Source organism: Thunnus thynnus, chromosome 3 (assembly GCF_963924715.1).
Source record: "Thunnus thynnus chromosome 3, fThuThy2.1, whole genome shotgun sequence".
NCBI lineage: Eukaryota > Metazoa > Chordata > Actinopteri > Scombriformes > Scombridae > Thunnus > Thunnus thynnus.
In genome coordinates, this window is record NC_089519.1 from 19,061,261 (window position 1) to 19,075,055 (window position 13,795).

Below are 13,795 nucleotides of genomic sequence, written 5' to 3' on the forward strand. Positions count from 1 at the left end.
AATTTTTTTTTTCAACAGTTGTACACATCCATTGGTGTCCATTCATTTCCATATGATATGATATAGAAGCGGATGTGTTTCAGGTAATCAAATGCAATGTTTCAAATTATTCTGCACTTAAACTGCATAACCACTCAACAATAATGTAACACTGACACAAATCTATGCTGATGTGAGCTTCAGTGGAAGTGATGGATTACACAACTCCAGCAAGTTTTAAGAGTTTGCTAATTTATTTTTTATATAGAACAGAAATTAGTGGAACAATGGGTTACTGGAATGGGAGGAAAAATACATCTATAAACCAAGCGTAGCATGCATTTACAAAAGTAAGTCTTGAAAATATGCTGGTATGGTCTTTGGTATGGCTGAATCTGATTTTATTTTTCATGATATTTTCATGCAGCGATATGTTTTCCAACATATCGCTGCATGAAAATATCTCCTGAAATCATACTTTCAGGATTATTTAAACATTATCAAGTTCCAGGTACTTGGTCAAAAACATTGTGACTTATGTGCATGTGTGTGTTTGTGTGTGTGTGTGTGTGTGTGTGTGTGTGTGTGTGTGTGTGTGTGTGTGTGTGTGTGTGTGTGTGTGAGTGTGTTGGGGAGGGGGTAGGGGGTACTGAACACTGTAAGGGATCAAGTGAGTTAAAAGGTACTATAAAAGCAATATGGCTGCGTTGAAGATGATGAACACAGCATAAGATCACAAACGCAGGAGATTTCACACACACACACACACACACACACACACTCACACGCAGGTATACGCATCTCTGTCTCTCTCCGGGGAGAGGAATTCCCTGCCTGTGTCTGATAATTGACCGCAGCTCGGTGCTTGGCTGGGGAATGTGTCATCGCCAACTACATGGTCTGCTGTCGCATTACGAGTGTGTATTTCTGTCACGCGGGAGGAGGAGGAGGACTTGGGTAGAAGGGAGGGAGGGGAGGGGGGGGGGGGGGGGGGGGGGCGGTAGGGTACCAAATCCTACCATATCCAACACCCCGATGCATTTCATCCCGGTTCAGTTTACAACATGGGAGCTCCTCGCCCCCCTGTGGCACCCCAAAGGTCGAAATGCAACATCGGTAGCTGCACAGGATGGAGGCAAAATGACAACACTCTCGATTCAACTTCTTTCGCAAGCACTAACCGTAAGCAGGGCTTCAGATGCGGGATTAAAACAAACAAGATGCCATTGCACGGGCCTCCATGATACATGATAGCGTCAACGGCCCCTGCTCTGTAGGTTTCATGGATCTGTCAGCCGCGCGCACAATCACACATACAAAAACGCACACGCACAGACACACAGAGCCCAGAATCCGCGTCCTTAAACCAAGGCGGCCTATTGCATAACAGGCTGATATTTCATACAGGGATGATGCTTGATGATTAAAACATGCTTCCTTACTTCCCCAGCTCCTCGAACAGCTGATATTCATCGGTAAATCTCGTGCAGATCGTTAACGCCATCCTGAAGGAGGTGCCAAGGGGTGGAGACGCGGATAAAGTGCACTACTCACAAACGGTATCCACCACACACACAGTCGTCAACGCCGCCCGGTTTTGTCCTGGACCTGCAAGGGAAACGGAGGGATTCATGCAAAACTGGAGCGCATCGGCAAGGTGTCTGGTGGGATGATTTCTGCGGCAAAAACGCAGCTTGCGCAAGAGCTTCAGTCAGGATGAGGGCGCTTCCGGCGTTTCGGCGTTGGCTGTTTCTTTATGTTCTTCACATGTAGCGGCTTGTCATATCTCGTAGACGCAGCATTTTGTGTGTATTTCAGTGTCTCTGGTGCGTGTCCGGTCTGCGCTGTGAGTGTTGTCCCTTTGCGCGCACCAGCGCCGCACTACCGCACCTAACCCCGGCTGTGCGCTCCGCCCCTTTGCCTGCATCCTCACACAGGCCAATAACAAACAAAGCATAATAATAACAACAACAATCATTATTATTATTATTATTATTATTATTATTATTATTATTATTATTATTATTATTATACAACAGTGATATCTGTATTTGAATATAATTTGAAATGGAATGTACAGAACCACATTAAGACTCTGCTTAGGGCCTAAAAGTGAAGAAAAAAACATGAAGAAAATACAACATTTTTAACTTTTAATTTAATCTTGCTCCACTACTAGTATCCTATTAGTAGTAGTAGGACAAGTAGTAGTACATATTATTATAACCCATATTAATACCTCCCATTTCTTTAAAGATACACCTCACCATTTTTACAGTTGTATAGCCTCAGATCCTTTATTTATTATTATTATGTAGTTATTATATATATTATGTACTTTAACTAAAATGTAGTTAAAGTATTACAGTAAAAGTAGTGGTTTGGTCCCTCTGACTGATATATTATTATATATGACATCATTAGATTATTAATACTGGAGCATCCTGTAAGCAGCATGTTACTCTTGTAGCTGCTGGAGGTGAAGCTAGTTTCAACTACTTTATATACAGAAAGCTAGTTTAGTCCAGTGGTTCACAACCTAGGGTTCAGGCCCCTCCAAAGGGTCACCAGATAAACCTGAGGGGTCATGAGATGATTAATGGGAGAGGAATGAAGAAAAAACAAAGTTCTGATACACAAATCTAGTTTCAGTTTTTGGACTTTTTCTTATGACTTATGGTGAAAAATTGGATCATTTGAACATTTATTGAGAACTATGTGAGAAGTTTAAAGGGAAAAATCACTATTTGGTGGAGCTGACACCTCATAGACACCTGAAATGTGACCCCGACTACACACTGCTTTTTGTAAGACGTCAAAGCCAAAAACACTGGTTTCATCTTTAACAATGTGTTGTTTTTCAAAAGCTTGTTATATTATCCATTGTGTCAAATCTTCATCTGAAAATTAACCACGATGTGTTGTTTTTCAAAAGCTTGTTATATTATCCATTGTGTCAAATTCTTCATCTGAAAATTAACTAAAGCTGTCAAATGGAGTAGAAAGTACAATATTTTCCACCGAATGTAGTGGAGTGGATGTATAAAGTAGCATAAAAGGGAAATACTCAAGTAAATTACAAGTACCTTAAAACTGTACTCAAATACAGTACTTGACTAAATGTACTTAGTTACTTTCCACCACTTCTACATGTAATGTCTTCTGTGGCTCTGGAGAGACCTTTGTCAGGTCTGAAATAATAACTCCTGTGATGTCATCAGGGTTACCCCCACTTTCCAACATAGTTCCAGGTAAATTACTGGGATAACCCTTCAGGTACCACTAGTGATTTTCACTATTCACACATGCAGCTACATTCAGAAACATTTCTGTCTTGCACCTTTTCACACAATGCCATGGTAATGCCGGAATAGATGGGGAAAGGGACAGCCCAGCAGATGGCATTCATGCAACACTTACTGATGCCAACCACCATAAAACTCAACAGAGGAAGAAGATGGGGCATTTATTTAGCAATAAATAGTCTAATTTTGTGATAAAAGTAACATTACAATGTTCTGAATGTACTGTAAGCTTATTTAGCTACATAGGAAACGTTTGCTAGCACATTTCAGTAACATAGATGCAAGCCAGTAAATTAGCAGCTTATTAACATTTGTCACTTTGCAAAATGTGTGACATTTTTATTTGTTAATACGGTTAGAGTTATGAGACCAAGACACTGGGCTCAGACGAAGAATTCACCCCCACAGCTGCTTCTACTAGCAGACAGGCAGGTAGATGAGGGAACTTTGGAAGACGAGGCAGGGGGCGTCGTGTGGGCTAAACATCTGAGGACCTCAACGCTGAGGATATTGCTCGGGTTGAAAATTTTAGATTGCAGAGAATTGCATATGAACGTGTAAATAGCCTCAGTAGTAATGTCTGTTTCTAAACACAAATAATGCCCATTGCACCTAATGTAATAGTTGTTGTTAGCTGTTTAGCTGTGGATGTTATGATCGTCAGTAAACATATTTTTTTACTATGTATCTTGTAGCTACTAGAAACAAATTCAACGCTTGGATTTACATCAGGCACACCAAGTGTTGGAGCAAAGTTTGGCACAGGACCCCAGCCTGATGTTTGATGTCATCAGCCGTTTGGTACCTGCTGCTCCTCCAACAGTACCTCCTGCTCAAGGACAACTCTCATGGTGTGTTTGCCAGAGATGCAGGGAAATGCCTATGATGGTGGAGAGAAAATGCTGCAAACAACAGCCACCTACGTGCATTTCAACACTACCGCACATGGAGGCATACATTTTGCAGGAGGGAGTTTTGTGCCTGGTTAGGAGGATCTGGAACTGGACTTACATGCTGTAGCTGACCTTTCAGATGCAGGAGAAGACAACCAACACTTTCATTATGCAGCATATAGACAGTTTATTGCTTGGCAGTGCGGGATTCTGGGTCCTGGTCACAGAGTGGTCATTCCAAGCTGCTGTGTGTGGTCAATTCATGACCACTTTCTATATGTTCATAGACAATATAGAAATTAGAATCACTGGGTCAACACTAGGCGTGCAATGTCTAAGGAGCTTATCAAAAACAAGTGATAATATCATAATCATAATCATAATATCACTTTAGAAATGTTGTCAAGCTTTATTTTGAATAGGGGTAAAACAAAGTAGGTTGGTTGCAGAGTAACAATGCACAGGTATGTAAGTGTCAATTATTAATGGCCAACATAAACTTTGATTTGTGTTGGAAGATAGGATTCTTGATTCTTCAAAGTGCAATAGCAAGCCTCTACATCTGTGGCAATGTCTGACCTGTGGAAAGAGCATAAAGAATTGGATGTGTGAACAGACAGTTTGATTTATGGATGATTACATCTTGAAGGAAAAAACAGACTTATTTGTTTTAAAATAATCCTAATTGAAATAAGAATTTGGCCTTGCCAGATGAGGCCTGGCTTATTTTCAAATACATTATTGTGCCTTTTACAGCTTAGTAACAATTAGGAAGGCAGTATCTAGCTGTGATAGCTCGACCACAACTGACCAAAGTCTAAATGTAAACCGTTAACAATAGTGATAATTTTTATCAAGTGATACAACTGTTTACTAACTCATACAATTTTAAGTTTTTGCCCTGCCCCCTGCTGATTTGTGTCTCCAATAGCTCCCATGCCAGACAGCACTCCACATTAACGCTTGTCATCTGGCCTCACTGTTGTTAGTCGAGGCAGACCACGTCCTGAGAACACCCGTTTCTTTATTATTGCCCTTTGAAGATCTGGGATGTAACTGTAGTCCTTTTCTCCTTTACGGTATACAAACTCCTCTTCCTTGAGTTTGTATTATAAAGTTTGCGGTGTCTGAAATTAGAGATTGGACAAGAATATGAAAACAAAATATGACAACTTTTTTTTATATTCCTTGCCATTTTTAAAAAGGCACAGAAAAAATAAACATTATAAATATCAACTTATCTCTATCCAACATAACACTGATCTGGATTCACCGTCTTGACTGGACTCATGATTCGATTATGATCCACCTGTCAACGATTCTCCGCTTTAAAATACTGGGTGGCATTTTTTTATCACTCGCTACTGGTCGGTCTCTGCCTCTCTCACCATATCTTCCAGCATATAAAAGGAATGTTAGCCTAATATTTGCCCACAATTCAATGCAAGAGAGGGACAAGTTACAAATCACCTGATTCACTCTGCACATGCGAGGAAGTAGCACCTTGTGGCAGACACAGCTGCTTTTAGAAATAAAAAAATATTTTCGAGGTAAGAAAGTATTTTTTTTTACTTCGTTCATTTTTGTTATAGCATTGCCCGCTTTGTAGATAAACTCATCAAACTTAAATCATGTTAATTATGTGTCTGTGTAGGTATCTGTCATGCAAGTTGTTAGTGCTAACGTTTTAGTTGTTAACTGTAAGGTAAGCTAGTTCACGGCTACAAGAGTCTGGGTTAGTTGTAACAACATCTGAAAAAATGGTTGCGACCTACCCCAAGCAAAAATTCCATGGTATTTATATGTTTACTTTGAATTTCAGTATGCCTAGGCCTTGGAAGAGAAAGACTGACAGGGCAGTGCCTGTCAATATTTTGAAAAGAACATCAAATGATGTAAAAGAGCAGGGAAAGAGATCTGTGGCAAAAATGTACGGTATATGTTACATCACACTGTACAAATTCTGTAAAGAGAGGAAGAAGTTAGAAGAGAAGGGCTCAAAGGAACTTCCACATGTACTTACCATAGTGGAAGCAAGGTTTTCACTGATGAATAAGAGAAGGAAGTGACTGTGACTCTGACGGTGACTCACATACTTGGAATACACAGACACACACACACACACACACACACACACACACACACACACACACATCAAGTGTTGAATAAAAAGTTTTCATTATCTTAAGTTGTTGTCATAATCTTTATTTCATAATGTTACATTTCACCCCAGGACATGTTACAACTAACCCAGACCATGGGGTCAATTAAAACATTTCACTCCTTGTGTTTGAGACTAAACACAAGGAGTGACACGTCACTAGTTTGCTTCACATTTTAAATGCACTGCTTTAAAAGAGCTCCAAGCTAGAGACAGAAATGTCAAAAATGTTATAACCATCCCCAGTCTTCTCTAGGCTATAATTTTGTGTAGACTGAAAACTCCTGATTATTCTGTTCTGTCACTGCATGGTAATTACAATGCAGTAAGTGCATATCGCAATGCATTTTTGAATTGAGAAATTTCCACACCTCTACCACCAGATAGTCTTGATAACATTTATTATGCTTATAAAATACTCTATTGAGCCGTCAGGGCTTTTCTTGGGGCTTCTCTTGGGTGCTCTGTGGACATGGTGGTTGTAGTCCAGGCCAGCCAGTAAGCTTTATAGACTGGAGGGCTGAAGCTTAAGAACTTGCTGGCATACATCAGGATGTGCAGTTGACCTACGGATTCAGTGGGAACTGTTAGATTATATAATTTATTTCTGAACAGTACTCCAAGTGCATATGTAACATTGAATAAAACCACTGAATAATCTTTTAAAAGTGACACAACAGGAAAATTAAACTGCATAATTATACCCGAAGTGCAAGTACTTGTGGACCTCCTTCAGCCAGCAGCCAACCTAGTATGTATGAGTGACTAATTGAATTACTCACAAAAAAAGTCATCATAGTTTTCAGCCATCTTGCAAAAATACATACATACAAGGTATTGTTACCTGCCTGAATTGAGTATCATACCATTGATAACTAACTTACCTTGTTTCCAAAAGGTGAATAGCGGTTTCCTCAGCTTCAATGAAACCAAGACCCTCCACAGCAAAGTCATCTCTGCAGAAAATCAAATAATGGAGGTCAAACTATAATCTGAAAATTTTTTCCTGGTTACACATTTATCACACATTGAAATAGTCCACAAGGACTAAATCTTATACTTTATATACTGTGTATGTTACCACCTTGCCTCAAATTTTCAATTGTGCTTGTGTTTGTAGAAGGAATCACTGAATATGATCAGAGTCAGACCAAACATCTATTTACATACCATGTAATTACCTATGTGAGAGTGACTCGCCAACAGTACTGGAAAGGGCGGGTATTGGATGTGTGGCAATCTGACGGTTGGTTGGTGTTGATGTTGTAGCCAAAGAACCTGCCTGATATCTGCAAGAAAACAACCAGTACATCATTTTTCAGTCTGTTCTAAAATTATAAATAAATTTAACTGAGGTCATATCTAGGGCCTGACTGATACTGGATTTTTGGGGCTGATGCAGATACCAATATTAGGGAGTAAAAAAATTCCAATTTCGATATATCAGCCGATAATCTTGTATATGCAGAACATATACATAAATGCACATTTTTTGCAATGATCCCTCAAATGTAGTTATCAAACATTTGTGACAAAGATATGTAATCTAATTCTTGTCTCTCCATTGAAAATAACCCAATTATCCAGGACTCATCCATAAGTTTCCTTGGAGTCCTGATTGATGAAACTCTAAGCTGGAAGAATCATATTCATTTTGTTTGCAAAAAAATGTAAAAATCTATTGGCATCATCTGCAAATTTCGAGGGTTTGGTTCATCAGAAGTGTTTATTAACTCTTAATTATAGCCTAATTTATCCGTACCTCATATATTGCAATATAATTTGGGGATCGACTTATCCCACCTACCTTTATAAGCTTTATATTTTGCAGAAAAAGTTTTGCAGAATTGCTACATTTAGCAGATGGGCTGACCACTCAGCCCCTCTCTTCAATCAGCTCAAGATCCTAACAATTTTTAACATAAACAAATGCTTCACATTCTCTCACACATACACCAAAACACACACACCCTCATTACATTATTTTATCTGTTTTGTATCTTTGCTTGGTTTGTGCTGCCTACTTTATGTTTGCTTTTAATTCTGTAGTTGCTTGTTTGTTTACTTTTGTGGATCACATGACTTTCATATTTGCTTATAATGCATAATGAGGTGAGATTACTACCATAAGACTCTAGGGCTTTTCTAAATCTCACATGCACAATTTGTTTCCTCTCTTTTGTTAATGTGTTTTATGCTGCTTTGTTTTTACTGTGCAAATAAAATTTTAAAAAATAAAAAAAATAATGGAGGCGTGATATAAACAGTTGTTTATAAACTTATGCTGCACCCAGCATAAGTTCCAAAAAGCAGCAGTGATTTTCACTGGATCATTTTGGCATTTCACATTGTGAAAGTCGCCACAGCTGCTGAGGCTAAGCATTACCATTGTGAAATGTCAACATTGCTGGTCAACAAAAAAGCAGAAATAAATTTTTCCAACATGAAGCAAGTAATCTACGGCACCTACAGATGTATTCAGTAAAATAATGAGTAAACATTTATGTTTGACAGGAACTGTCTTTAAAGTGCTGAATAAACAGTAAAAACACTGATGAGAGCATTTAACTGTGGGAACACAGGCACACATAAATATCAGGACAAACACCAAACACCATATTAGTATATTTATTTATCTATTTATTTGTGTGTCATAGGTTTAGACCCTGTGGCAATACAGTCAGATCATTACACGAGCAGCATCATATTGCTTAGCAGTGCTATATAATAAAGTGGAGTCAGAGCACACTATAAACATTTCTTTCTTCATTCTTCTTTGTGTGAAATAAAAATGCTAGAAAAAAAATCTCATTTTTGTGTTGTAAAACCTTTGGTAGTATTTAATTCAGTATATGTAAGAATACATGTTGTCTTACGTCAAAATATTTCATGTCATTTTAAACATCTTAGGGAAGACGATTTAAGACAAAACAAAGCAATTCCATTTTCAATTTCATATAAACCTTGTTTTATTAATTGATAGGTTGTCATCGGACTTACACAAAGGAATCCAGATAGATTTACATTTCATAAATACATCAATAAATATGTTTAACACATCAGTTAGCAACAAGCGAACAGTAGGAGAAATCAAACAGTTGGCTAAAACATGTAAGTGTCATACAAGCAAGCAGATACTTGTTAATAAATAACATGTTTGATACAAACATAAATACGAATAAATTCAGTTGCACTTCTGTTGTCAGTTTCAACAGTTGATTAATAATGCTGACTGTGGTGTGTGACGTGTGACTTTATCATCTGATCACACGAATACTTCCCGGTACTTTTCTGTTTTCTTAAACAGCTCTGACTCATGAAATATGGGTTCCTTTCACCATTTGTTCAGCTTCTGCTGCAGAGAAAAGAGACAGAAAAGAACATTTACTATGTGTATCAAATCAACAGACATTTTCTGTTAAATAAAAGTAGAGAAACGTTTTCATGTTCATCCATTATTTAGTAATATACTGTCCTTATGTGATGAACTTGTACTTACTTGGAAAGGATCTTCTTAATCACTTTCTTCACCCAGGGAGCCTCGGGGTCTAGACAGACCTCTTGGCCTGTCTTTTTCAGTGTAGCACTGCAACACCAAGCAAGAGACAGAGATGCAGTCAGAACAAGTTATCTTTGATGAAGACAAATGTCAAAGTCCTATCATCATCATCACAGTTAAGATCAGTGTTTGTTGCTGAGATGGGATGAAGGCTTTGAAATGAGTTCTTACATGATCTCGGTTTCCTCGCAGTGGGAGTTGGCAGGAATCAGCTCCACTTTCTGAATGTGGCGGCCGATGGGTTTGCTCTCTGTCATGATACAGCGGCAGTGCAGCTCCACTCCCAAGCTTGTCAGACTCATCACTGATAACAGACAGGAGTAAAATATGGTTAAGTACAATAGTGTGGATATTGATACTCTATACCTCTCCATGCAGTGAGAGGAAGAGCACAGCAGACTGTGCACAATATAATACAATTAAATAATAAAAATAATCTTACCTTCACTGGTGGCCAGAAGGCACAGGAGCACCACAACAGCAGTGACCGTAACTTTGCTGCTCATCATTTTGCCTTTTACAAATTCTGCAACAACTAAGACACTAAAAGATAAAAACGTCTTTCAGAAAGCTCTCAGATGAAGACTGCAGCACTATGTTATAGAAAGGCAGGCAACTTTTACTTCTGCTAATTCCTTCTCTCCTCTGCTTTCCTTTTCTTGCTGCCCTTCCGCTTTGCTTTTTGACTGTAATGCTGAAGAGGAGAGTGGCACCTTTTATAGCCCTCTCCTGAATGAGTCACTTCCTTAAAAGTCTTGCGCAAGCTTGGATTGTCTGAAGAGTGGGAATTTACAGTGAGGTGCTTGAAAAGTATTTGACTACAATAAATGATTTATCAAGATGGATCATGGGTCACTATTTGTCACACTACAGCATTTTCATTTGGAAAAACACTGTGACTAAAAGTTGTTAATGAAGTGAATGTTGTGACAGGGACGCTTGAGAGATTTTCTTAGCAAATTAATTTCCTGTTTCCTTATTGCTTTGAGCTGATTGCACAATTGCTACTAATTGCTTATGAATAGACATTGATCAACTGACAAGTGATTCATAGTTGGCATATAATCAAATGAACAATTACATGCAATCTCTTTATGGACAAGTGACAAATGCAGCCCTCAGGTTTTGTCATCAACCCTCAGAAAAGGGAATTTGTTGTACCAAGAGTTAATTCACATAATTAACTTTGTGTTGGCATGTCTCTCACATACTGGAACAACCGTTGGACAGCTATTAAAACAAGAATTTCCACATGACGCCCTGCATGTACTGCCATGTTTAATGTTGTTAAAAGTTCAGTCTTTGCAGCCACCATCACATACTTTTTTTCAAGTGAAAATTGTTACCCAACTGCTGACGTTCATTAACAGGAATACTGTACAATGAGCTTTAATTTGAATTGGTTTATGTCAATATAGAAATAACTGTGCGGGAGATACAGCCCTTTTAAAACAGAGTACCCAAAGTTTCAGGATTCAAACATAATTGCATAGCTACACATAAAGTCAAACAAATCATCATATTTAATATTTTGATGACAGTCGATAACTGTCTGAAGTCTTAGACCTATAGACATCAGCAGATGCTTTGTATCTTCCCTGGTGATGCACTCCCAGGTCTTCACTGCAGCCACCTTCAGCTCTTGCTTGTTGTGGGATCTCTATGTCTTTATTCTGGTCTTCAGCAAGTGGAATGCAGCTCAATCGGATTGAGATCAGGTGATTGACTTGGCCAGTCAAGGATATTCCACAGCTTCATCCTGAAAAGCTATTTGGTTGCATTGACCGTATGTTTAGGATCATTGTCTTGCTGAATGATGAAATGTCCAATTTTGATGCATTTGGCTGAATGTGAACACACAGAATGCTCCGGTATACCTCTTCATTCATCATGTTGCTTCTGTCAGCAGTGAAATCATCAATAAATGCCAGTGTGCCACTTCTACAGGCAGACATAGATGCCCAAGCTATAACAGAAGCACCACCATATTTGACAAATGAGATGCTATGCTTTGGGTCATGAGCTTTGCCTTTTTTCACTTTCACTTTCTTCCCTCCATCATTTTGAATGAGGTTGATTTTTGTTTCATCAGTCTATAGAGCTCTACCGCTTTCTTTTTGTGTTTTCCAAACTGTAATCTGGCCTTTCTGTTTCTGAGACTTTGTATCTTGTGATGAATTCCCTGAGATTATCATGAAGTCTCCTCTCCTTGTCGTAGACAAGGAAACATGTACACCTTCATCCTGGAGAGCATTGTTAACTTGCTGTGCAGTCATAAAGGGCTTTTTCTTCACCATGCAAATGATTTTCTGGTCATCCACAAGACTTGTGCACCTCAGTCTACCAGCTCTTTTCCCGTTTTCCTGTGCGCACCTGCTTTTTAAGACTGTTGCCTGTTGATTTTGGCAAATCAACTACCTTTGATGTCTCTCTGATAGATTTTTGCTTTTTTTTCCAGCCTCATTATTATCTTCTTCACTTATATGGTCACCTCTTTAATACTAATATTTACAGACAACTAAACCTCAATCCAAATACCAACTCTCAATCAACTCTGAACCACTTTTGTGCATTAATTTTTATTTCAGATTGAATGTGCTGAAACACAGAGCCTGTAAAACAAACAAACAAAAAAGTGCAACTGTCCAAATACTGTCTGGACTGTATATTGATGGCTCATGCTTTTTGCATTCCTAAAGGAATGTGTCAGGCAGTGTGCCAAAAGCATTCATGAACTTAAAAGTAATGCAACCTCAACAAGCTGACACACACATCTGCTCACAGTCATCACATCACTCTAGGCACACTCACAAAACAGAGGGAAGTATGGAGCAACTTTGTAAAGAGGGGTTAATTTTGCGGTTTTGACATTTGTTCATGACTTCAATTCTTGCCTAACCTAAACAATACGTGCTGATTTGGAAGCTGAAAGATTTGGATAGAAGACAACATTACGTCAGCTAAAAGTAAAACAAGTACTATCTTAATTATTTCTCTATTGAATACAGGAGCAAAATATGACAAATCTCATCTAGAGGCATATATGTCCATCTCCACTTAGACTGTATAGAAATTGAAACCAGAAGTAAATAACACTCATGACTAAATACAGAGCATGTGATTAACTTCACTGGAAAGTTTCTGATTTAACGTTTTCAATATTGAATCTAATGTATGTGGTGAGATGGGTAAAAAAAAAGAAAGAAAAAGTGACAGGCAGCACCTGACCAGCATAAATCAGGAAACACAAGTTTACAAAAGTTGAACTTCATTTATTGGTCTTTCCCCAAATTTCTGTGGTGCTAGGGACAGACTACATGTCAGATGATTTTAGAATAGAAACTATGAAGACGAGAGAGAAGTGTAGGATCTGTAAATTTATGGCATTTCTTGGTTTAATGTAAGTCAATTTATTTGTGTAACAATTGCAATGGCAGGTGCAAATCATGAACATTTTCATTGCTGTAACTGATACGTGAGATTTCATTTTGTAGAGCATGCTCAATTTTACACACACACACACACACATACATATAGTCATGTTTCCATCACCTCAAAGGACATTACATTACACTTACATTGATTTCCTGGAGACTTACATTGTCCCTAATTCTTACCCTAACCGTAACTTAAACCAAGTCCACAACCTAAAATTAATTATTTACATTATGAGGACTTGCCTTTTGTCCCAACAAGGGAGGCAAGTTCCCACAAGTGACTGTGTAAACAGACTCATAACCCCACATCTTGAGACTAGTGATACTTGGCACATACACACTCATGAACAATAGAGGAAACAGGCTTATTAGTTTCGTGGGATCACAGAGCAAGTGTGATGAAATCTCCTTTGACAGTGTGGTACACAGATGTCTGGATATTCCAAAACTTCCCCTTGACC

At 38.5% G+C, this 13,795-nt stretch overlaps 2 protein-coding genes across 15 annotated transcripts in view; both read right to left on the bottom strand.

Annotated features, from left to right (window-relative positions):
* Positions 1-1,876, bottom strand: part of camk2d2 (calcium/calmodulin-dependent protein kinase (CaM kinase) II delta 2) — a 43,200-nt gene extending 41,324 nt beyond the window's left edge. For 6 of the 13 annotated variants that reach the window (XM_067584569.1, XM_067584565.1, XM_067584562.1 and 3 more), the window contains exon 1: positions 1,422-1,874. In XM_067584569.1, coding sequence (XP_067440670.1) covers positions 1,422-1,483 — 62 coding nt within the window. In that variant the 5' untranslated portion in view covers positions 1,484-1,874. Of the gene's footprint in view, positions 1-1,421 lie in introns of all 13 variants that reach the window. The other 7 variants (XM_067584559.1, XM_067584564.1, XM_067584560.1 and 4 more) reach the window with 3 other exon arrangements.
* A 7,104-nt stretch (positions 1,877-8,980) lies between these two features.
* On the bottom strand, positions 8,981-10,599 carry LOC137179694 (C-X-C motif chemokine 2-like). Of its 2 annotated transcripts, none has more exons than XM_067584572.1 (4): positions 10,340-10,599; positions 10,069-10,201; positions 9,838-9,924; positions 8,981-9,690 (listed from the first exon to the last, which is right to left on the bottom strand). In XM_067584572.1, the coding sequence occupies exons 1-4, from the start codon at positions 10,404-10,406 to the stop codon at positions 9,684-9,686; spliced, it is 294 nt and encodes a 97-aa protein (XP_067440673.1). In that variant the 5' UTR covers positions 10,407-10,599; the 3' UTR covers positions 8,981-9,683. The 2 variants fall into 2 exon arrangements, with proteins under 2 accessions (XP_067440673.1, XP_067440672.1); XM_067584571.1 differs by having other exon boundaries at positions 8,985-9,693; positions 10,340-10,598.
* Positions 10,600-13,795: the final 3,196 nt, after the last annotated feature.